Consider the following 24,110-nt stretch of genomic DNA (forward strand, 5'->3'; position numbering starts at 1 on the left):
GCGTTCTAAATAATTTAATGTAGGTAAGTCTTTTACTTTACTGTAAAAAATATTGAGGTTGTTGATCCTATGCTCATGTGTCCTGAATCACCCATTATATGACTGTAGACATTATTATGAATGTAGGTTTTCCCATAACTCTATCTTATTTCTAATCAGATGAACCGTGATTGTCTAGGTTCTATTCAGTTCAATCAACTTCCTCTAGAGGGCCTTGCACCTGCCCTGTGCTATAATTACCTTTTTATAGCAATTAAATGCTTACCTCGCGAGTTTCCTCATCATTTCAGTGGCTGACCTTCCAGAAGGTAACATTATTATAATGACGTATTATTATAAAACTTGCTTTGTGTTTGTGTTAAAAACGTGTGCTAACTAATATGGTAATGATAAAGTGCTCATTGAACAACTAGAGAATGGGCGACTAGTACGGCAAACAATTTGTTGTTTTTATTCATTTTTAGTTTGGTTTTGCTTCTATAGGCGAATATAAAGTAGGCTAGTTCCTTCATCATCATAATTCATATTCCTTCATCTTCAGTCTGCATCTACCGTGAACCCGCGGCTTTAACCAGTTCTTCCGTCCATCTCGTTGGTGGACGTGCTACGCTTCGCTTGCCGATCCGCGGTCTCCAATTAAGAACTTTTCGGCCCAAATGGCCATCAGCTAATTATTTTTGTCGTAGGAAATTTGGAAAAATCCTCTGGCTGACTGCAGCCATGATTGATCTTACATAAAAAGCATATTGCAGCCCAAAGGACTGCCTTTGGGCTGCAATATGCTTTTTATGTAAGATCAATCATGGTACTATTTATAAGTATAGATCTGATAAGGTATGAGGTGGTGTTGGGTCATCCGAAGGTATATGTTTATAGATACAATGTCGGAAATATATAGGTACCAAAGAAGCTTACTTGGCATGCCTCTTGTGCCGTCTTACGGTAAACATCTCCCCAAAACTTAACAGCTTCCTCAGTAAAGACTGAGCAATGAAAATATTCGTTTAACGCACCGTCGGTTCACAAACGTAGCAGGGCCATAAGGATATGGTCAGTCCTTAAAACCCACGCAATGGAACTGTACCGTGAAAGGTCAAAGCTAAATTGAATGGCTTTATTTACTAGAAACCTCTGTCTGCAACAGTTACTGCACTTATGCTATAAAACATGCTATTCAATCCCACGTAACTTGTTGTTTTGAGATGACTCTATTTTTAACAGACTTCCCTAAAAGAACTCTGTCATTACTGAACCAACCAATTTAGATTTTTTTTCGTTGAATGCGGTTACTTCCAATTCGATCTCAGGCAGGTCTTCAATTTATGACGTGTGATTGATCTATGCCGTGGTGGCCTAGTGGTTTGACCTATCGCCTCTCAAACAGAAGGTCGTGGGTTCAAACCCCTGCTCGCACCTCTGAGTTTTTCGAAATTCATGTGCGGAATTACATTTGAAATTTACCACGAGCTTTGCGGTGAAGGAAAACATCGTGAGGAAACCTGCACTAACCTGCGAAGCAATTCAATGGTGCGTGTGAAGTTCCCAATCCGCACTGGGCCCGCGTGGGAACTATGGCCCAAGCCCTCTTGTTCTGAGAGGAGGCCTGTGCCCAGCAGTGGGACGTATATAGGCTGGGATGATGATGATGATGATGATGATTGATCTATGACACGACCAAGCCATACTTTTTGAATCAAGGTGTAGGGTTAGTAAAGTCAGGGCTTAGGGGCTTGGCATTTCCTGGGATTTGATATTTTTTTACAGCAAAAACGTTATAAGTTTGAGAGTATTTGACACTTATTTCCCTTCCCTTTCACATGAAACATTTTTGGTGGGGATCTCATTTTGTCTTCAAATCAACTGGACTAGTAAATAGATCGGGATCCTTGCTTTTTGCCCAAAATATTTTTCCCGACCGATTCATTTTTCAACTGTTTTAAAGTTAGGTCAGTTTTATAGCAATCCTAAAGTAGGTACTTACAGTTTAAAAAATTGACCATTTGAAACAATTGGGAATTGAATGGGAGAACCAAATAAATCATATTTACGCGGTTAATATTCGACCGCGTATACACTGAAAAAAAAAAGGATAGCTGAACTAGTTTGGCTACTTGACGTTTAGCCAAAATATACTAATTAGGAACCAAACCTAACTTTTAGCTACTAGTAGGCCTTAGGTTTGTAAATAGTCACTCAAGTTATGTTACATACAAACAACCAATTTTTTTTGTTACTGTTAGCAAATCTTTTTTTTCAGTGATTTGTCGTCCCGGAATGATAAAAATGCACACCTGATAATTCAGGCTCCCACGTAATTTGCCATAATGAGCACAAATTATCAGATCGTACATTATTGTCGTTCATGCGTCGACACACACCAGTAACATCGCTTACTCTTTCTGTCGATGCACCTCTCATAGGTACTACCGGAAGCGAGCGCACAATAAGATCAGACCCTAGCAGGTCGTTGTGGGAACGAAAGGTCATTGGCACCGAGTGCATCGTCTGCGCTTGCGCATTGCGCGGCAATAGTCAAACGGTGTGATTTAGCGCGAGCTGGGACCAACTTTGATGGGCTTTAGGAGTTGTTTTCTTTGATTTGTTTGCAATTATTTCATATACAAATTAAAATTTTATTAAATGAACTGAAGCAATTACTTCGCTCACTCGCGACCTTATTATGATAGCTACGTTTATGCAAGAAATTGAGTTGAGTTGAGTTTCTTGCCGGATTCTTCTCAACAGAGGTTTTTCCGAACCGGTGGTAGATTTTATTTGACATTCAAGAGTGCTTGTTATAGCCTAAATTGAATAAAGATATTTTCATAGTTAAATACTAAAACAGGACTTATCACACTAGTATTTACCTTGACGTTTCGACCACATTGCAGTGGCCGTGGTCACGCACGAGTAGGTAGACAGAAGTGTAGGTTGCCATTTTAGTATATATGTATGTCTGTACTCACTGAAAATCACGAAAGCTTTGACATTATAAGATACTAGCCGTTACCCGCGACTCCGTCCGCGCAAGATTCGTTTATCGCTATCCCGCGGGAACTATGCAATTTTCCGAGATAAGAAGTGTCCTATGTCCTTCTCCGGATTCAAATTATCTGTATACCGAATTTAATTTAAATCGGTTCAGTGGTTTAGGCGTGATGAAGTAACAAACAAACTAACAAACAAACAGACTTACAAACTTTCGCATTTATAATTAGTAGGAAAAGTAGGATTTTCACTTTGACTTTGACTTCGAAATGTGTGGTTGTGCGGTTCCTCCACCTCCTCACTGCACTTAACTTCACGTGAGATAGAAGTCAATCATGGGCACTTTTATGTAAAAAAAATTACAATACATTCTAGGTGCTTAATGTTACAAACGAGAAAGTTTGTAAGGATTTGTGGATGTATGTATGTGAATTTATTTTTCACACAAAAGCTATTGAATGAATTTTAAAGAAGAGTTAATACACAGTTATATTATAATTAAAAGTACACTCACAGTAAAAACGTACCTAAGGTTAAATTATATTTGAAAGTTCTCGTGTAAACAAAAAAAATGTTCGCAGACAAAGTCGCCCGTAACAACTAAATACAACATATTTTACCACAAACCTGGCCCAGATACTACATAACATACAACCTACAAACACGTAAAATGGATTAAAGGTTGCAATGTAAACTGTATTGTATGGTATTAAAGACCTACATTTATGTATCCGAAAGGTACAGTAGCCTAGTAGAGCGACTTGAATTTCCCAGGTCGTTGACCTCGTCAACGTATAAGTACATCCATAACGTCATTACTCAAGGTGCACAACATTTTATAAAATAAACATATAAATCATTCATTTATTAGAGGTATACACACACACACACGCTACACAGTAGGTACATACACACACACGCACACGAACATACACAGCCGCACGAACACGCGTGCATACGCGCACACACGCAAATACTCTCGCTTTTGTTGTACTTGTAATATTTTTGTGGGATCGTTGTAACAACTTGATATCGTTGTCAAAGTTGTATCAGTCATAACATAATGCATACCTACACTTACTAATAATGTGCGGGTATACTGCTATTATTTTTACACTGCTGTTATCGCCGAGAACTTGTAATTGGCTTGCTGTATAGTTCTGCTATTTTTTAAACTGTATGTTAAGTATAAGTTGTTGGATCTCCAGAATAAATTAAATAAATAATATAAGGAGAAATTTTAGGAAACTATTTGACATTTTATTATATCAAAATGTGCATTGCTAATTTGAATTTATCAGTTCATATAATTTTTTCCTATTTTTACCATTACGAGTAAAATAGACTGGTATTTTAAATTGAGGGCTATCGAACTATTTATAATAAGATCGATTATTCAAGACCCGTGATGTACTCGGATTATTTTATTAGTAACGTGAAAAACCCGATTGTGCTGCCAAATCTAGTCCTAACGTGTGGGGATTGGCTTTCATATCCGAAAGCCTCCTATTGATCACCAAGTGAAATGTAAACTCGTTTGTTACAGAGCGATGTGTCGGTGGAAGGGTAAACTGAGGTAGCCGGCAGATGGCAGCAGTGGGCACGGCGATGTTCCGGCCTGGGGGTGGTCTCGACCCCTCATGCTACGCTACACAAAGGGTAAGTGGTTCAATGTTTCGATCACAGATGGCGTTGTTGTCCATTATTGTTATTGAAGAGGAATTGAATAGCCGATGTTGAAGCATAGTTATTTTTAATTAATTTATTTGCGTTGAATTTGTCATTTGTTTTTGTATTCGCTTTAGTAATATTTATTTATTATCTTTAAATATTTGAACTCTTTAGCACTTTTCTATGAGCATACCTACTTGTAAAATGAAATAAACAAGATATAACTGTTGTATGTACACTGAGCGGCAAAAAATTTGGCCCTTAAATGTATGCAGTAATAGGTACTCTTCTATGTAGAGTGGGCCAAATTTTGTGCTGCTGAGTAGGTATATTAGACAGATTTAAGTTAATTTGTCCGATAAGCGAACGAAATAGATGTCTGAACCCAATTTTGTAGGGACTTGTAAGTATAAGTACAAAAATACTTTTGAAGTTATAAATTCTAAGTTCAATAGTATTTGTTACAATTAGTCACTTCTAATTATATTTTTAATTATCACACTAAACCCCCGAATTAATTACAATAAACACAGCTTATAACAGCTACTTCACTCAAAATAAGGACATCCTCGAGATAAAAAACCGGTACATCCTTTTATATTTTCACGCGGTACATGAGGCGCGGAATACATGAATAGCAATTTCGGGGCAACTTAATTTTCCCAGGGGAGTTCCGTCGGGCGACCACACTGGGCGGGACAGTCCCGTTCCCTACTAAAGGTTTTAGTTTCGCTTTATTGTTTTTGAAATTTCCTGACTTTGTGCTGTGCAAGCTAAAATGGTTTAGGGCGGCTGTTTATTTTTAAAATATACAGGACAGTTTTGAAGTTTAGTTTTAATTACTTAAACGCGTCATGGCATTGGTGGTAATTATTTAACGAAAGATTGGATTTGGGTCGTATGTCGTTTACATTTCTGTACCTACACAGATTCGATTTTATTCATACTTTCAAATAGCATTTTTTTCTTATTAATGGAAGTAAGTAAGTTAGTTATTGTATTTTTCGAATTATTCAAGATTGATGTGAATTCTGAAAATCAATTCCATTTAATCTTCAATCTTCTGCCGTTTAAGGGAATCGTTTTGTTAATATATGCAATTTAACCTCTTTCAAGATAATTTTTAAAATAAACCTTATTTTGATAGAAGGTTGTAAAAGGTTTCGTGACTAGATTTCATAATGCCTTTTCAACATGAAGACAAAGAATAGTATTACTTAAGTTATTGATAACGTTTTTCTAGTGCTTAGGCTTTGATTTAATTTTAAAAATAAGGCCATGAGTTTATTCTTTCGCCAAAGAGCCTAATTTAAAATTTAATTTAGGCTCCGTTTAAAAATATATTTTGCTTTGTATTTGATCACAATTACGCCAAATGCTAAGTGACAATGTAGTCCTAAGATGGGTCGTGGTTATCTAGTAAAGGCTTTTTAACCCTAGATTTGGGATTGTCAGATTGTACTTTTGGAGAACACAAACGCAAGAATTTTACTCCCACACAGAAGCACCCCCACACGGAATAAACTTAGATCAGAGGACATACACAATATCTACATAGAACTTTTATCTACACTCAAAATAATTCTTCCAATAGCACCATTGCTACGGCCTTATCAGCCTATTCAATAATTCAGAAACATTCAAACGTCAGAAATATGGCAAAAGCGGTGACGTGTATGAGCAGTTCAAATATCCTACCGATATTTCAGATCGTGGATAATTTTTTCGTTACTCTGTAACATGTAAAAGTAACACGTGATGAGGTGAAACAGAGGAAACTACTTTGTTATTGTCCGAAATTTTCGAGTTATTGTGCATATTGATTTTCGATGGCGCTTTAGTATTATAGATCGTTGTTTATCTGAATGTGTAAAAATAACTGTGAAGCACTCTTTTCATGAATATTTCAAAATAATTAATTTACTTAAGAAGCTGACTTAATAAGATATTTGAAATGTGTTCGCATTTGAATTAATATTCTTTGAAAGAAAGAAAGAAAGAAAGAAAATAATTTATTTATAACAGCAATGACACATAATAAGTAAAAATAACAATTGGAAATGTTGCCGCTATAAAAAGGTCCCGGCTCAGCATATCGCTGGTTGAAAACCAGCACTGGTCTTCCGCCGGGCCACAGGAGAGTGCAATTACGGAAAGTCACACAAAACAAATCAAAGTGAAATCAAATACAAAATTAGCTACGAGACTAAAATATAAGTACTTTCTTAAAATATAAGTCTTTGGTCCTTTCAAGTGGCGCTAAACGTACTCAATGCGACATAAACAAATATGTTACCTATCTATGTTCTTAGGTACTCGTATTGTATACGTAATCAGTTTGCGTACAGACAATATTGTCTTTATAGGTCAAGTGCGCTGGATAGGACTTAAGCAGATTGAAATTATAGTACCGTAATACCTACATTATAGGTAAATAAGGTCGTGACAAATAACGCGTCTCATTTTATTTTGCGAATCTGACATTAGTTTTGGGATACTAGGATAAATCTACTTGGTAATATTTATTTTGTTTACAATTTTTATTTATCTTTACTTTTTATTACTTATTAATATCGTATGACAACGAATTTACCATCAATGCAGGTGGTATGACCTTGTGCAAGGTCCGCCCGGATTGCTACCACCATCTTGCTCGCTAATCCTGCCGTGAAGCAGCAGTGCTTGCACTGTTGTGTTTCAGCGTGGAGAGTAAGACAGCCGGTGAAATTACTGGCACTTGAGGTATTCCATCTTAAGCCTTTAGGTTGGCAACGCATCTGCAATACCCCTGATGTTGCAGATGTTTATGGGCGGTGGTGATCTCTTACCATCAGGAGACCCACTTGCTGGTTTGCCAACCAGTCGAATAAGAAAAAAAAATACTTCTTCCTTCAACTGCTCTTAAATTATAAACCACAGCCAGAAATGGAACAGGTTAATTAACTAGTATGAGCTGTCATAAAATATTGTTACCCTATTAATTATAATGAGGATCGTGAAATCCTGCGTTTAAGCACAGGTTAGTGAAATGCAGATCATCCTAACAAAATATAATAAATGTAAATGATTTATTTAGCAGTACCCAGTTGGTGAGTTTTTGCATTTACTGAACTATTTACCCTAATATTTATAGCCACTGTGGGCTCAATACGGATTTATGAGTAATTACTGCAAGGATTTATTGCTCTAACGTAGCGGTATTAGATAACTGCCAATATAACCTAGAAAAAAATACCGGCCAAGAGCGTGTCGGACACTTTTCTAAGGATTTCGTATTTTATACGGAATCTGCCAAGTTTAAGGGCGCTCGATTTTAATGAAAATTCGCACTTTAAAGTTGAATATTTCGCAAAAAAATAACTGAATCGAAAAATCATCTTCGCAAACCTCTAATCATTTTAAAAGACCTATCCAACGATACCCCACACCATTGGGTTGGATGAAAAAAAAAAACACCCCCGCTTTACGTCTATGGGAGGTACCCTAAAAAATTATTTTTAATTTTTTTTATTGTACCTTTTAGTCGGCATAGTTTACATATATATCCGTGCAAAATTACAACTTTCTAGCATTGCTAGCCCCTGAGCATAGCCGCGTACGGACAGACAGACAGACAGACATGGCGAAATTATAAGGGTTCCGTTTTTTGCCATTTTGGCTCCGGAACCCTAAAAACTGAAAATATTATTAGAAATTCCCACGTACGAAAATATGCAAGACTCCGCATTATAAATAAATCACAGCGAATAAGGGTTTACATATACTACCTACGTGTATTTTTTTTTGTTAAAACTTTGTTGTGTTCCATAATATTCTTGAGACTCAACTCATTTTTAGCATCGTTTATATCGTAATACAGTCACCTGCATTAATATCTGCCACGGCGGAGCGTTCAAAAATATCTGACAAAATTATTCTACCGGCCCGAGAAATAGAGTCTTATCACATATTTATGTACGCTTTTGTGGTGTCAAATATTGGCGCTGATAACTGTACTGACTTTTGATACGTCCCTCAAATGTGATCACAATCAAATACTGATTGATAGAAAACAGAATAACTTCCCAGCGCACCTTTGAACAATCAATGAAGCCCAAGAAAATTATAAAATAAGAGAGCTTTATCACGTAATTGCATAGTTTCGTGCGAAGTGACGCCGCTGTCTTAATCTACGAATTACGCAACCCGTTTGTCACGTAGCCTGCATCGGAAGGAACTGGGCCGTAATTATGTTGCATAAAACATATGAATGTCGTTATTTTATGTCGTATTTGCAAATTTTAGCCGTTAACTTGAGGCGTGACAAAAGCAGATGGGCTTTTGAACAACGAAGGTCCAAGTTAAAAACTAAACCAGGTACATTAGTAAGTTATGGTTTTAAAAAGAGAAAAATATTTCTGATAGTATATGGGCTCTGTAAGCTGCCAATCAGATATCCCATCCAAAAACATTAATCGCTTACGTACGTCAATAGCGGAGTGTGGAGCCATCTATCGCATCTATCATAAGTCACTAACTGCTACGTTCTGCGCTAGTAAAATATGCAATACGCAGACTCGAGTCACTCTGTAGCCGAAAACGGCTGGCTATTATATTATTATTATAATATTACATTGTAAAATGAAACCATACCTACCAAAAAAATGCACAACCCCAATTATTTTGCCAGTTTCTATTTTTGTTGGTTATATTTAATTCGAAATCAAAGTATCTTATTTAAAGCTATTCTATTCTCGTTACAGCATCTCTCGGTATCGCTCGAGGATGTATAAAGTCGTTTTGTATGTATCTATGTAAATACTTTATTGTACATAAAACACAAAATAATACAAAAAGCGAACTTATTCCTAAAAGGGATCTTTTTAAGCTAACCTAAACAGGAAAGGAAAACTTAAAGATATGCCTCAGTTTCGCAATTTATTGCGACTTCGATGTTTTTAATACCGCTCAAGTGTGAAGATAGGATATAAATCAGTCATTCTCATTGTTAAAATAAGCAAGAAAATGTAAGTGGCTCGATGGAAACTGCGAATGAATCATGAAGTCTTATGCCATATTAAAAGAGTTTAGATCAAATTACGCTCTTAACATGATGAATGGCATAGTATCGTGGGAAGATCCGATACGTACTTTATCACATTAAGAAAGCGACTATAAAGACTAGAAGAAAAGTGAAAATCTTAACACGTTATAAAGTAACAAGGTGTAATTACATTCTTAGAACTACTTTCATATACAAAGTTATTTGTATCAACCATAAAAGGGCTTTGGTTTTACATTAGTCAATTACCTCAGGATGAATATGCTTCGAAACAAATTGGATTAATTGATAAAATTAATACAGTTAAATTGGATGTAATAATTATTAATAAATTTACGACAGTGTTGGTCGTTAATGAACCACGAACGTTAAAATGTTACAACGGATTTTCGGAGTCACTAATTAACTGAATTTACGCACAGACGGCACTATACGAAACATAGGTATTCTTTAAATTTATAGCATTAAACGCCATTGTTTGGCTTTTTATATTCACATTAGATGTAAATTTGTTACAGTTTACATATTGGGGGGATAATTTTAATTTTTCTAGTTATACATAGTTTAGTTATTGGTTCGTTTTACTTTTATTAATATTTTTAAATTATTCTAATTTTAATTAATGTGTTAATAAAAGCTTGTAATAAAAAAAGTTGGAAAACCCCCAACATTATCACTTCAAAGTTCAATATCTCAAAAACGGCTGAACCGCTTTTGATAAAACATGTCTTCAAACTTGCTTTCAAATCAGAAAACCGCATTCAAATCGGTCCACCCATTTAAGAGCTACGGTGCCACAGTCAGACAGACAGACATACACACAGATATATAGACACACAGACACACATAGCGGTCAAACTTATAGCACCCCTCTTTTTGCGTCAGGGGTTAAAAATAGGAATTATGACGTTGAAAAACTAGACCAAAAAGCTTGTATTTAAAATGAAATCGTGGATGATACTGCAATGCCGCGTAACCTACAAAAAATAGCAAATTGGGATTTCGTGGCCAGTACAATATAAACGCAAAGATATTTTCATTTTAACGCTCTCTTGAAAAAAGTTAATGTTGGTTACGCATTGCAGTATTATCGACGAAATGTAAACTTGCTATTTGGCCGTAATACGAGTACACCAAATGGGCCTTAAAATTTAAACTTCATAAGGGACAAAGAGTTGCCCTTGTCTAAGGCTCGGCCTTACTTTCAACTCGCGCAAACTCCGGAATGTGCTATTGTAACTCTAATCCTCTCATCACGACGCCAATAAATATGGATGTGGTCCATTGATCGCAAGGTTATTGATTCTGCAATCCAATCGTTTGCTTTTCTACCATGTTTGAATGGAAGCTCGAGTGTATTGAATTAGGATTCAGTTGTTTTGTTGGAGTTAACGGCTCTAAGCCTTGCTCGTGCCACAGGCACAGTATGTATAAGTTTTTGTTAAAAAAAAACTAATAAATATAATCATGTATACAAGCTTTTTACAAGCTTTTATTTAACTTGCCCTGTTCGTTTGTTTATATGTTTGGGTCAATTCGTGTAAGCTAAATTTGACTCATTTCCAGTGATACGATTAATTTGAAATTTGGCATATTTATGTAAATCTGGTGACAATACAATAATCTAGTAGTGAAATCCTGGTAGACTGGCTAGGATCGTCTCCGCAGAACGGAACTCCTCAACCGTCAATGGCATCGATTTGAAATTTGCTACGGAAATGTAGCTTAGATGACAATGCAAGTACAGTTAACACAGTAACATAAACTTATTTTCAAATCAGATTTGCAAGATTTGATTACAGACAGACACACAGACAACGGGGGTCAATTCAATGGTGTGTATGAGTGAAGTTCCATCCGCACAGGACCCCGTGTGAATTCCGGCCCAAGTCCTTTCATTCTGAGAGGAGGCCTGTGCCCAGCTGTGTGACGTATATAAGCTAGGATGATGATGATGAGGTAATTCTGTAACGGTTTGTGGTTATAAAACTGAACTGACGGCATAGTACAGTCACAGATAACCACCTCTCAAGTAAAAGTGTTAGGACAGGTTATGCAAAAACAATTTGTAAACGCGTTGATTGCCGTCAATATGAAAACCGTTAGAGAAACCTCTAAACGCGGTTAATTCTGTTTAAACAATGGCAGATCGGATGCGGAAGAATAGAAAGCAGCAATAATTACAGAATTAGATCATTAAAAGGGCATAAAATGATGCGATTGTTTTTACCGTAATCAAAAATAAAAGCCTATCGCCCGTAATAGTATGTAATTAACTGGCAATTCATTTTGTTCTCCAGTTAACGTATTATTAAGTTGGGTAAATACCTACACAACAAATAGTATCTATTATTAGAATGATTGGAGTTGGAACGATAGTTTAATCGTCTCGACGCGGTTCTCACGTTTTACTTCAGCGATTTTATGCATAATTATCTTCTTTCTTTCAATTTTATTTCACGGTAATGGACACCTCAATACTACCTGTACGCGTGAATGACACTTGTATTCGTGTATAATAATAATAATGCTGTACATTCCCGACTATTTTTTCTCAATATTGAGTAAATTTACTTCAGACACTACATTCTGGAATGTAGTTTCAATATATTTTAGGTATCACAGTTTAAGGTCAAAAGTAGGTATCTGCGTGTACCTATTTACTCTTGCAACTACTCGTACCTAGATGCTCAACAGCGTCCAGTGTAACATACTAAATTGACACGAGTACGAGTATTATTAACGTCATAAAGTGCAAAAGTTTTGAACGGTTTCTTTATTTATAATAGTGCTAGCGGTACACCAAGAAATGCTGCACATGGTGTTAAAAGCATTAAAATCGGAACGGTTGATCTTTTGTTATGAAGTCATCTTTTTTGTATGGAAAAAAAATATTTTTTGTTCTGAAACCTATCGTGTGTGGAATCTAATGAAAGGGCTTACTAAGCTGATTCTAAAAATATATCTCATTCTCTTCACTAAACTGTAAGTATTTTCAAAATTGCCTTCTTGGGGCTGGATATAATATAAGGCTATTACATATCATTTTAAGTATATTTTACAAAATTAAATAATTATTCAACCGCATCATATCTGGAGGAGCCCAAACTTGGTATGTTTTGAAAATGATTTTTATTTTAATTTAAAACAAGTGACTAAAATATAATAGTGTGATATATTTTTAGAATCGGCTTAGTAAGCGCTTTCATTAGATACTAAAGACGATAGGTTTAAGAACAAAAAAATATTTTTCCCCTACAAAAAAAGATGACGTCATAACTCCTCTTCTTTTTGTTTTTTTTTTATCGTGCTACGGGTCAAATTGATTCATATGGCCTAAAGATCAATCGTTCCGGTTTTCACGCTTTTAACATCATGTGCAGCATTTTGCTGAATATCGGGGCGTACCGCTAGCACTATAAGTACTATAACAATATACAATAAAACACAATACATTAAACATTTAATATGACTAGGGACAAAAAATATGTAACCTAGCCTAACCTAAGTCGTGAGCTATTTTTACTTTGATTTTACCAAATTCCTAAAGCAAATTAACATCAGGCGGGCCGCATGCCTGTTTGCCACCGACGTGGTATAAAAAAAAATAGCCTTATTCTATAAGTCGCAAAAAATACAAGATTCTTATTTCTAACACCTCTTGTTTTCCTTGAACGAGTCGCCGGTCGGTGATTTAATTTTGTTTGTCCAACGAAGACGTCCCACGCTAAACTCTCCTAGGATTTTATATTGAAGTAAATTGAAAGAGCTGTTGAGAAAATATTTTATGGTACAACCTGGTTATGGAACACCTGTACAGTAAAGATGTTACATAAAAATTGGTCAAGTACCTAAGATTTATTGTTCAAGCTTGCAAAATAAATGATAGGAAAACGGATACCTCAAAGTTGTTTTTTTTTTGTATTTGTGGGTTGAGTTTCATGGATGTTTTTCACTATCAAAAATCAAGGAACGTTTGCAAAGAATACGTTTTTTAACCTTTAACTGAAAAGAAAAAAAACGACACGAAATAATTACGAGTATTTTAATGTTCGCTTAGATTCTAAAGCAAAAGCAGAGTTCGAGAGCATAAACATAGTAAGAAGCAAAATAATTGTTGGCAATATTCTCAGAAAAACTAGCCGTGTGCATAATGTTATTATTTATAATGTAATAATACTTATTGCCATGTGACGCTAATTGCGTCTTGCATAACCCGCGTGCTCACTTTCCTCCAGGAATGTTGGACGGACGTGTTTAGCGTAAACTGTTACTGTGTAATAATATATTGCTGATATTATAAGACTTGCTTACCTCTAGGCTTTGAAATGTAATGTTTCACAGCCTGATTGGATGTTGATTTCAGAGAAATTTTAATACATTATGACATTTTTACCCCAACTTTTCGCGTCTTTTGTAGCTGTAATGGGCATACAGTATGTACCTAAACGAAAGGCAAAGAATCAAACCCGATAATGTTTAGGTTAAAAAATATTATTATTTTAAATAATTTATTGAAATTCGATGTCATAGAAAATAACCTTGTTTAACACAATGTTTTAGACTATCGCGGTCATTACTAATCTTGTGATTCATATCAAGCTTTTCTAAAATCAAGGTACGCGAAACAAAACCCGAATTTAAATTACAAATCCTTGTTTAAGTTGCATAAAAGGTTAGTATAGTCGAATTACTTATTTAACTTAAAATCAATAAAACTTTATGAGATTATACTGGAGTTTTATTGCTATGAATTTTTACAAGTTTTTATTTGACTTACAACGTTCGTAATGTTGGTCTGTGAGTTATAGTTTTTTTTTTTTCAATATTTAACTGTGTATTTTGCTATCAAATTATTATAAAACTTTCTTTTTCATTTGAATAGAAACTGTATTTTTTCGCGATACTCCGAAACGTTTAGTTAAAGTTTCGCAAAATCGTCGTGTTCGTCCTCTCTGGTTCCAAGTAATATGTTTTAAGATTGGTTTTTGGAATCTTTTTATATTTTTTATTTCAATTCCAAATTTTTACTTTTACGGTCATCCCGAAAAACCTAAATTGAAAATACAAACTGAAATATAGATGCACAGAAAAACCAGAAAAATAAGACAGACAGAAATAAAAAATATAAAAAGATTCCAAAAACCAATCTTAATTTGATTGCTTAGTAACGACATCTCTTGTCCGGGTGAGCGGTTAGTTCCAATGGAGTACCGAAAAAAGTTTCTCGATGAGGGCTACTGCTTAAGTGGCTAACATAAGAAACAAACAAGCTGAGATATGAGGCGCATAGGGGAAATTCGTGTCTGTACCGTTGACCATCAGTGGTGTAGCGGTATAGCACGCGGTACGGAATACCGAGGACCTGGGTTCGATTCCCAGTGATGGTCTTATTTTTCTGGTTTTTCTGTGCATCTATATTTCAGTTTGTATTTTTAATATGTTTTAATTAAATTAAAAAAATCATGGTAATTTTTACACATACAAATTACTCACTATGTAATTACTCACTATTAATAACGAATAATTTTACATAAAAAAATATTCGGAAAATAATTATTTCAAAACATCAGTTATTTAATATTACATTATGTTACGATATGTAAATAAGCGTGAACACCGTGAAAGTACAAGATGAATCGAATCCTGTTTAAGTATTCTTGAAGACACACAAAAGAGGCTGGCCACATAAAATAAACATTTTACCAGTATTTACTAATAAATCAATAAATAAGTGTTAACAGATATTGCATAAGCGCGGGGAAAGGCGACAGGTGCGCCGGCGTCGCCCACCGGTAGCTTTCCAATTTTAAAATATCGACGCCATTGTAAAGCGTTTTGTCATTTGTTAATTGGGTTTAAATGCTGGCTGATAATTAGATGATAAGGTGAGATTCTAAATTTGAAATAAATGTGCTGTTTATGTAAGAGGTGTTGGCAGTGATTGTAGTTCATTTGTCATTGCAAATGTTAGGTTGTTGGCTGTGGCATTCCCTTCTAGTTATTTAACTTTATAATTTTGATTTAACTAAAGATATTTTCCTAAACTAAGTAAGCTTGTTCTGAAACGTAGCAAAGTGGTCGTAAATGTATTTAGTGGATTAAGGTTTAGTGTAATTTATGATTTTAACCACAATTAGGTACTGGCTATTTCTCAAGATTCCTAGCCGCTCCCATAAATAACAGTATCATACGGACTAATTAGAGCACAAAGGTCAAAGACATATAATAAAATAATTTGTGACTGAGCTACAGCTAATACGAGTATGATATTTTTATATTGCCCAAAACTTACGACTACCTTGTTTGAATATTGTTGTCTGAGTGCGTATGGTCCGAAAACCAATACTTTAAGTAGAATTACGAATGTATTGCCCCCTTTGAAAAAAGAGTAGGTTCGTTTTTTCAAGATAAAATAACAAAGAAAAGTTTTTGTTTCACATGAATATATTTCATTCCGTGGTTGAACAAATCAACTTATGTACTCGTGCTCTGCATGCACATTTTCATATTTTTGACATATGTTTATTTGTATAGATTTTCCCACCTTTTTTGGTTATTTAAGATCTTGAATGAATTAATCAACTACCTAATAAAAGCAACAGTGTTAATATAAACACACATTAGTTGCTTATCACATTGTAATACATCAATTATTATAATGCCTTTGGGAGCGGAGAGAATATGCAAAGAGGCTCGCCGCTCACGCGATTGTGACTTGCCGATTTTTTATTATACTGTTATTAGGATTTTTTAAAGATTAATTATGATGGAAACTATATAATTTGTAAAAGTTAATCAGAACTAATGAATTGTCTTTTTAACACGCATTATTAATTTAGTTGGGAAAATGGATTTAAAACGCCCTTGTGTATTACAAAAGAGCTCAAAAAATAAATATCACGGAACAACTGATACTAGTTGATCTAGTTCGAAACTAAGCAAAGCTTGCACTGTGAGTACTAGTCTTTTTTGTTTTTTTTTTGTATATTTTGAATTTTACAGCGCATTGGTTATTTTAGTGTAATTAATGTGGTATTTTTTTATTGACAAATAGATAAATAAATCACCATCGCAGGTACAGTTTCTGCAAGCGTGGTAGACGAAGTTACGCACCAAACTGAAAGAATATTCTGAAGTCACGCGCGCTGAAAAATCAGGCTCAAGGAAAATTACCCGCTAAAAGGTTTTAAAGAAAGCACTAAATCTTAGTTGTAATGGGTGCCAAAGCGGGAAACAATGATACTAGAGAAGCCTCGCATTGCGTAATGGTAGCCACGGACGTGTTAAGTGCCTTTGTTGCCCAAATAGGTGTTTAGATAACATGACTCACTAGGTAGGTAGGTATAATTAGAGACAGGGTAAGAGGGACTAAACATGATACATCCATGTGTACAGTCGAGGAAACTCAGTCACGTACCTGGGTGGAACCTTTGTGCTACTGATATCATGTTGACATCGCATACATCTGACTCACACACACGAATACATCGTTCAACTTAGCTTAGAAGCTAGGGGCTTCATTTTGATTTTGTATCCTATTAATTTGTCTGTAAAAACTTTATTATTTACTAGCTGTTGCTCGCGGCTCCGCCCGCGTAGAATTCGATTATCGCTATCCCGCAGGAACTATGCTATTTTCCGGGATAAAAGCTATTCTATGTCCATCCCCGGGACTTAAACTATCTGTATGCCGAATTTCATATAATTCGGTTCAGCGGTATAGACGTGAAGAGGTAACAAACATACAGACAGACTTACAAACCTGCGCATTTATAATATTAATGGGATTATTATTATTAATGCTGTTTGTGATATCGTGTGAAATAGTATTTTGAAAACTCTGGACTTCACCGTATCTTAGTCAACATCAACGTAATCCAAACCATCCGGAAACATTTTACAATGTTCAAAATTTTCGTTCATCACATTAAGTTACTTACCGATTCAAAGTGCCTAATTGGATTCGACCCAATGATTTTATTGCATGATTTATAGCCATGACTATTCACGATTAACTTATTTTCTAATAAATCGAAGAAGCTGCCAGCTTTGATTGATGATGGATGCGGCATTGACGTGGTTTTGAAATTAAGTTTACTTGACGATGGGATTTCTATGGGTTGTGGCAGTGACCTGGGTAAGGCTTTTGAGTAATTTAGTTAGTTAACAAATTACACTTAGCGGTCACATGTACTGCTAAATTAATGAAGGTTTCGGTGACGGGCACTAGTATCGAGTGGTCCGATGATCGAGCGCGTGTAGTTCGAGATACGAATGCTGGTACTCAAATGCGGGTAAGTACCTGTTATTCTTTTTGTGTTACGGTGTCCATGCGAGGTGGTGATGTTCCATCAGGTGACCCGCCTGCCCGATTTCTCCATTAAAAAAACTGTAGGATTTGCTTTGTAAAATTTAATAAGACAAGGAATTATTAAAAGGTAGGTATGGATGGGCTTTAGACAATAAGCGAAAATAGATAAGCTAGATTTTTACATCATTATTCTTTACACTCGTACATTATCAAAAATATGATCTGCTATGGCACTCTATCGATTCCCAGTAGCGACTGTTTACTTCGAGTAACATGCTAACAGTAGGTACTCTTTCATTGAAATAGATCTGAGGGCCTACTCCGAAATTCTAAAATCGAAGTTCGTGTCGTTCCATCCCTCTGATACTAATACTGTTTAATACGAGAGTGAGAGGGACGGTACGATACGAACTTCAATTTTCGAATTTCGGAGTAGGCCCTCTGAACGGGCGCAGAATTGCAGCATTCGACCAGAAACATAAGTTGAAATCTACGTCTTGCTGCTCGCCCCTTGTAATGTGAATAAAAGTACTAAGACAACAGAACTTCGCTCGAGCTAATAAACACACGCTTCCTCAGATATCTGTCAATTGTTCGACCCCGAAAACCCCTACCTTGCAAATTTCGTCGAGATCCCCGCAATAAATAAATATTATATGCAAGAATTACTTGTTTAACAGTACTGAGTAATATTTATAAATATTCGTAATTATCATGGAATAATTAACATTAAGTCACAAACCAGCAAAGTAAAGCTTGTACTTTGGGTATTAGACAATACCTACACATAACATCAATCACTCGGGTACGAATATTCAAGCGTCTGCCCCTAACTGGATTCGAATCCAAAACCTCTATAGCTCATAGTCAAACCCATTGATGTGGTTTCTAACTTCTCTGAAGACTCCCAAAAATTTGCAGAAAATTGTTGTATACCCACTAAAAACAAGTTCAGCGTTATTTTGAACATGAAACTACCGTGAGACTCACCGAAACATGAAACATGTCGAGCTAAATTCGATTTAAGACGTAAGTTATCTTGGTCAATATATTTAATTTCAGCGTGATTTTTCAATAGCGTTCGTACTCATTGTTTCTAATGGCATTATGTAATACCTAGTTCCGCAATTCAGTTAAAGCCCTTTTTGGGGGAACTAACTTAAGTTTCAAATCAATGCACTAGACTATTCCTTCGCCAAATGTAATAACATAGTATATTTCAAATAAAATTCCGCTTGATTCTGCTCTTATTCCCTTCGGTCCGTTTCAATGGAACAGCGCCCTATCTTCAGCAACTTCAAATTCAACTTGCACGAGAACATGAACCAAACACAACAATGTAAGTATTATCTAAGTGGGAGCGACGACGATTTGTAAGTCAAAATAGAACAAAGTTTTGTGCTGAAAGTCAATATCGCTGCCGCATAGGGACTAGAACATTGTAGCTTGTTCTTTTATGTGCCCCGGTCGGAAGATAAGCTATTACCTACGTTTTCATTTATCATTATGGGAATAGAAGGTGTGTAATTTATTGCATTTTCAAAGTTAGTTACGTTATGTTTTTGATATAAGTATTGAAAACATAGCTAAGAAATCTGTAGTCAAAATGAGAACGAAGTAAATATTAGAATATTCGGTAACCAAGAAAACGAAAGAAGACTGCCAGAATTGTTTTCATTCTGAAACATTACGTGGCTAAAAAGTTATGGAATATATTATTCGTATTATTTAATACCAATGTTTACCCGCGGCTTCGCACGCGTTAATCATTAGAGACAGCAGTTGAATTGAAATTTCAGGATTTTACAAAATTCCCCCAGGGAATATCGAGATACAAAGTAGCGTATGTATTATCCAGATATCTAGCCATTTATATTCCAAATTTTATAGAAATCCGTACAGCCATTCTAGCGTAAGTGACAAACTAAAATTCCCGAAAATACTTCGTGATTTTCATTGACGTTACATTAAAACAACTATGCCTAATTTCTTGAATCTAAGCCCAGTGGTTGTTATTTCGAGGTTTTTATCCTATTCCGTGGGAATATCGGGATAAAAAGCAGGCTATGTATTATTAAAAAATATTTTATGAACTTCTGGGTGATTATAACTTTAACGCCGGTAGGTACTTAAGGGATTCTTTTCATTTTTGTTCTTCTGCTTATTTGAGTACCAACTTCTAGTTTTGTGAATTCATCGGAGGGATGTATAGTTAATACTAAATGAACAAACTAAATGACTATAAAACTGATTGCTCCTTTCATCCACTCAAAGGGTGACTGGTAGAGATCTCTTAAAGAGATAAGTCCGCCTTTGTACAAGTATCTCAAAGTTTGTCAATTGTATTTTCTTTTGTGCAATAAAGAGTTTACATAAATAATATTTTTTTTTTTGTAGGCATCTTTGATTACAAAAACAATTCGATTTCCTTAATAGGATTCCGTCTTTGTCCGCGATAATTAGTTGTGTGAGCAGAGACATCATTAAAACATAGTACAAAGGCAGAGAATTCAAACAAACAAAAAATATGGCTTCCGTTCATCCTAATTAGTTTCTATGAATTGGAGGATGTTATGTAATTAACGAACAACTAATACGAGGAATATTATACGATGTACCTACCTACGTCATAGTTTTTCATAATTAACACAGTGAAGCTAAATTTGATCAGAAATCAGCCAAAGGAGCAATATAAGCAGCACAATGGACATTCAACCTCTAATAATACATATCACACAGCAATTTCACTATCTTGTTTATTTTTTGCTTTAATAAAACATAACCGGGTGTGTAATAAATGATAATGATCGGTATAACAACATTTGATATAGTTTCAAGGGATATAACAACATTAGATATAATTTTAAAGCTTCACAGAACTTTTTTATAAAATAAACCTAACCTTAATAAGTTTGGTTTTTAAGACAAATTGCATTATATCAAATGAAATTATATAAATTGTTATATATCTTTCGCATCGCATAATCATTCAGGCAGTGGGGTAGCAAAATAATCACTTGTCATGTTTGTCTTTAACTAAAAACATTTTTTAAAAGAAAATTATGATTATGAAGCATAAGTATATTATAAATGAATATGTTTCGTTGTTATTGAATTACTAATCGCGGTTATTTATTACGATTTTTTTTTAAAACATGTCAAAATAAAGCTAAATAAAATAAAATTTCGCTAAATCGAAAATAACGATCTATACTAAATTATGTTGCCAAGTCTACTCTGCAATTTTTCAACTGTATTTTTTTACTCTATCTATGTCATTACATAATGATGACACATTCACTGCCACTAGCCGCATATCTACTCATTTATTTTTTACGATAGTATGATGACGATTTATATCTATATAATCAAGATTTTACAGCTCATGAACTCCTCTCCGGTGAAACTTAAAGTTAATGCTGACTGGGACCCCGTCCTCTTAAGCGGTACGTCTAAATATCCAGCCTTAATACTTATAAATACCTTAATGTGAGGCTAAACTGGATTTCGTTACATTTAATAAAGAGTACTTACTTACCTTATCTTGTTAATTTTCACAAATAAGATCCTTAACCGCGCGGCATTCCACTTCAGTATTAAATCTTTGCAGTAATTATTATAAACACTAGGCTGTTTAAGGATTGGAATACCTGTTTAATCTGATGCGAGAATTTTGCCTTTGTCGTTCCATAAAGAATGAGTGGGACAAGAACATTACCAGGACTCAAATGCTGTTCCTGTAACTGTTGTAATTGATGTTAAATACCAGTTGATTTTGCACTGGAAATTGGTAAAAACGATTGGTTGATTGAGCGATTAATTCGCTCGACAGGCTGGTTTGGGATAGGTATATTCTCCTTTTTGTTTCAGGACACTTGCCACAGTACATAGAGATTATGACCTTGTTTTTGGTTTATTTTATTAAAAAGATTATAATTAAGTAATATTAAATAATAGTAGGCACCAAACTCGTTCGGAGAATACTGAATCAGGTGGATAGAAGACAGGCTTGAAGGTGTTTAATGGCTTAACTTAAAAAAAAAACTCGTAAATATTATTTTTTAGCCGATTTTGTTTCTAATATGAATTTACTAGTTTCCGAATAGATTATCTATAGCCTACAGAATAGATATATATCTTAATACAGGCGAAATCGAATGGCACCGCGGTATTGTATCAGCCTAGATTAGCCGATCGAGAGTGAAACCGATTTCGAAAGCGAACCGTTGAATAGTCTCGGCCAAGCATAATGCGAGAACAATGATATATGCACATAGACCAATTTGCGACCGGCGTTTTGGCAAAAGTGTCGTTGACCTCCTTTGGTTAGTACGTTACCAATTTTTTGCATTCCTACTTTAAGAATATGTCTAGCATATGCTCGTGGCTGTGCCACGTGTGCCTATGAAACGTACCAGCCCTGGGTGGAATCTTTGTGTTACTAATGTCATGTTGACATCATATACATGTGCCAAAGAAATAATAGCGAACATGACAAAAATACAATGACCAATGTATGTATAGATGTACCCAAATTCCTCTATAGTTTGCCAACACTATAAAGAAGTTTAAGTCTGGTTTACGTGTATAGCAGACGTTGTCTATAAACTCATCAAGCGCTTGAGATCTCGCAAAGAAATCCAAGAAAATAGTGGAAAACACAGGTACGAAGTACACCCCAGCAATACGCAAGCTCTTAGTGGAGGAAGCGCCACATTTTATTGGCCCTATAAATTTTACGCTTGCCATAGCAGTCGGGATTGCACCCTTGGATTTTTGTGCTTCATTGCTATGAGGTTGTCTTATTGTTGTTTATGTTTCGACTTTTCGTTGCTGAGATTCTGTGGATTACTTCAGAATCTTTGATGTGATTTTGTTTTTCAAATCGTTGTATTAAGCAACGTTTTAAATCCCACGGGTTTTTTAGTGTGAGAACGTGAAGACTTCATTGCTGTTTGTTATTAAATGCAATACTCATAGGGGACGAAAGACAATTCCTTCTCGACCCACTGGTGGAACAAGTTGGTGGTACTACGAGGAATAAGGGATGGATCGCAAGTTTTATCATAATATTATTCGTCTATATTCTATTATTCGTGTTAATTACGCAATGAATAGAAATATATCTCACTTGAATGGGTGAGTGTTGAAATCAACTCCAAAAACTTGTAACGATAACGGTAAAATTCACCGTTTGCTACCTTTGAACTTACCAAAATAATGTCTAACGTTTTTCCTACTCTTATTATTTCTCCGTACTTGACTGTTAATTCCGGACACGTCCCGGCTCAAGCGAAAGGACAACGAGATAATCCGCTACCACAATCGTTGCGGTCACGTAGGTATGAGAAACGTAATTATCAGCCAAATTATATGCTTTTAAAGAATTCCTACACCTAATGGATATGTTTTTTCGGGATTGATACGGCAAATAAAATTGGTATGCTGTTATAACTATAGAAAATATGTCACTTTCTACAATTTATGGAATGTAAGGTACCACATGCTTCACCTATATTTGGTGAGCTATGGGAAGTGGTGATAAAAAGAGTAAAATACGCATACTGCAGCAGCTCCAGCAAGATTTTAATCTGAAAAGATTATATATAGAGATAGAGATATCCAAGGTCATGTCAATTCATTTATTTGCCGTAATAATTACGCCTCAACTATCGATGCTGGTTCTCGTGAACCAAACTATTTATAACGAAATACTTTAGTATCTGCAAAAACTTCACAATTTAACTACACAATGTGGAAAATTTGGATACAGCAATAATTTTCTGTCTAATTATATCATAACGATTCTTAGATTCTGCTAAATTTGAGGAGACTCATTTGAAAGTAAACTGAGTTTTAAGCACGGCATTGCAGTATTTATAAAATTATCTTACTTCAATGTAGAAACATTGCGGTTTTATGAACATTTATAAATGCAAATGTTTATGTCAGGGACTTCGAGATAACATGACTGTCTTTTCGTAATACTACGGCTATTATGCGGTTATGCTTGTTGTACCTAGTTATTCCACGAAAGTACTGTAATAAAACAACAATATTCTTACTAGACTTTCTCTTTACGTTAGTTTAGTTTTT

At 35.2% G+C, this 24,110-nt stretch overlaps 1 protein-coding gene across 1 annotated transcript in view; it reads left to right on the plus strand.

Annotated features, from left to right (window-relative positions):
- The window catches only part of RhoGEF64C (Rho guanine nucleotide exchange factor at 64C), a 190,046-nt gene that overhangs the window by 109,864 nt on the left and 56,072 nt on the right, over window positions 1-24,110 (plus strand). Inside the window, exon 3 of the mRNA XM_074091299.1 lies at window positions 4,535-4,647. Within this exon, the coding sequence (XP_073947400.1) occupies window positions 4,576-4,647 (72 nt within the window). The 5' untranslated portion in view covers window positions 4,535-4,575. The remainder of the gene's footprint in view (window positions 1-4,534; window positions 4,648-24,110) is intronic.

The sequence above is a fragment of the Choristoneura fumiferana genome, chromosome 8 (genome assembly GCF_025370935.1).
Source record: "Choristoneura fumiferana chromosome 8, NRCan_CFum_1, whole genome shotgun sequence".
Taxonomy (NCBI): Eukaryota; Metazoa; Arthropoda; class Insecta; order Lepidoptera; family Tortricidae; genus Choristoneura; species Choristoneura fumiferana.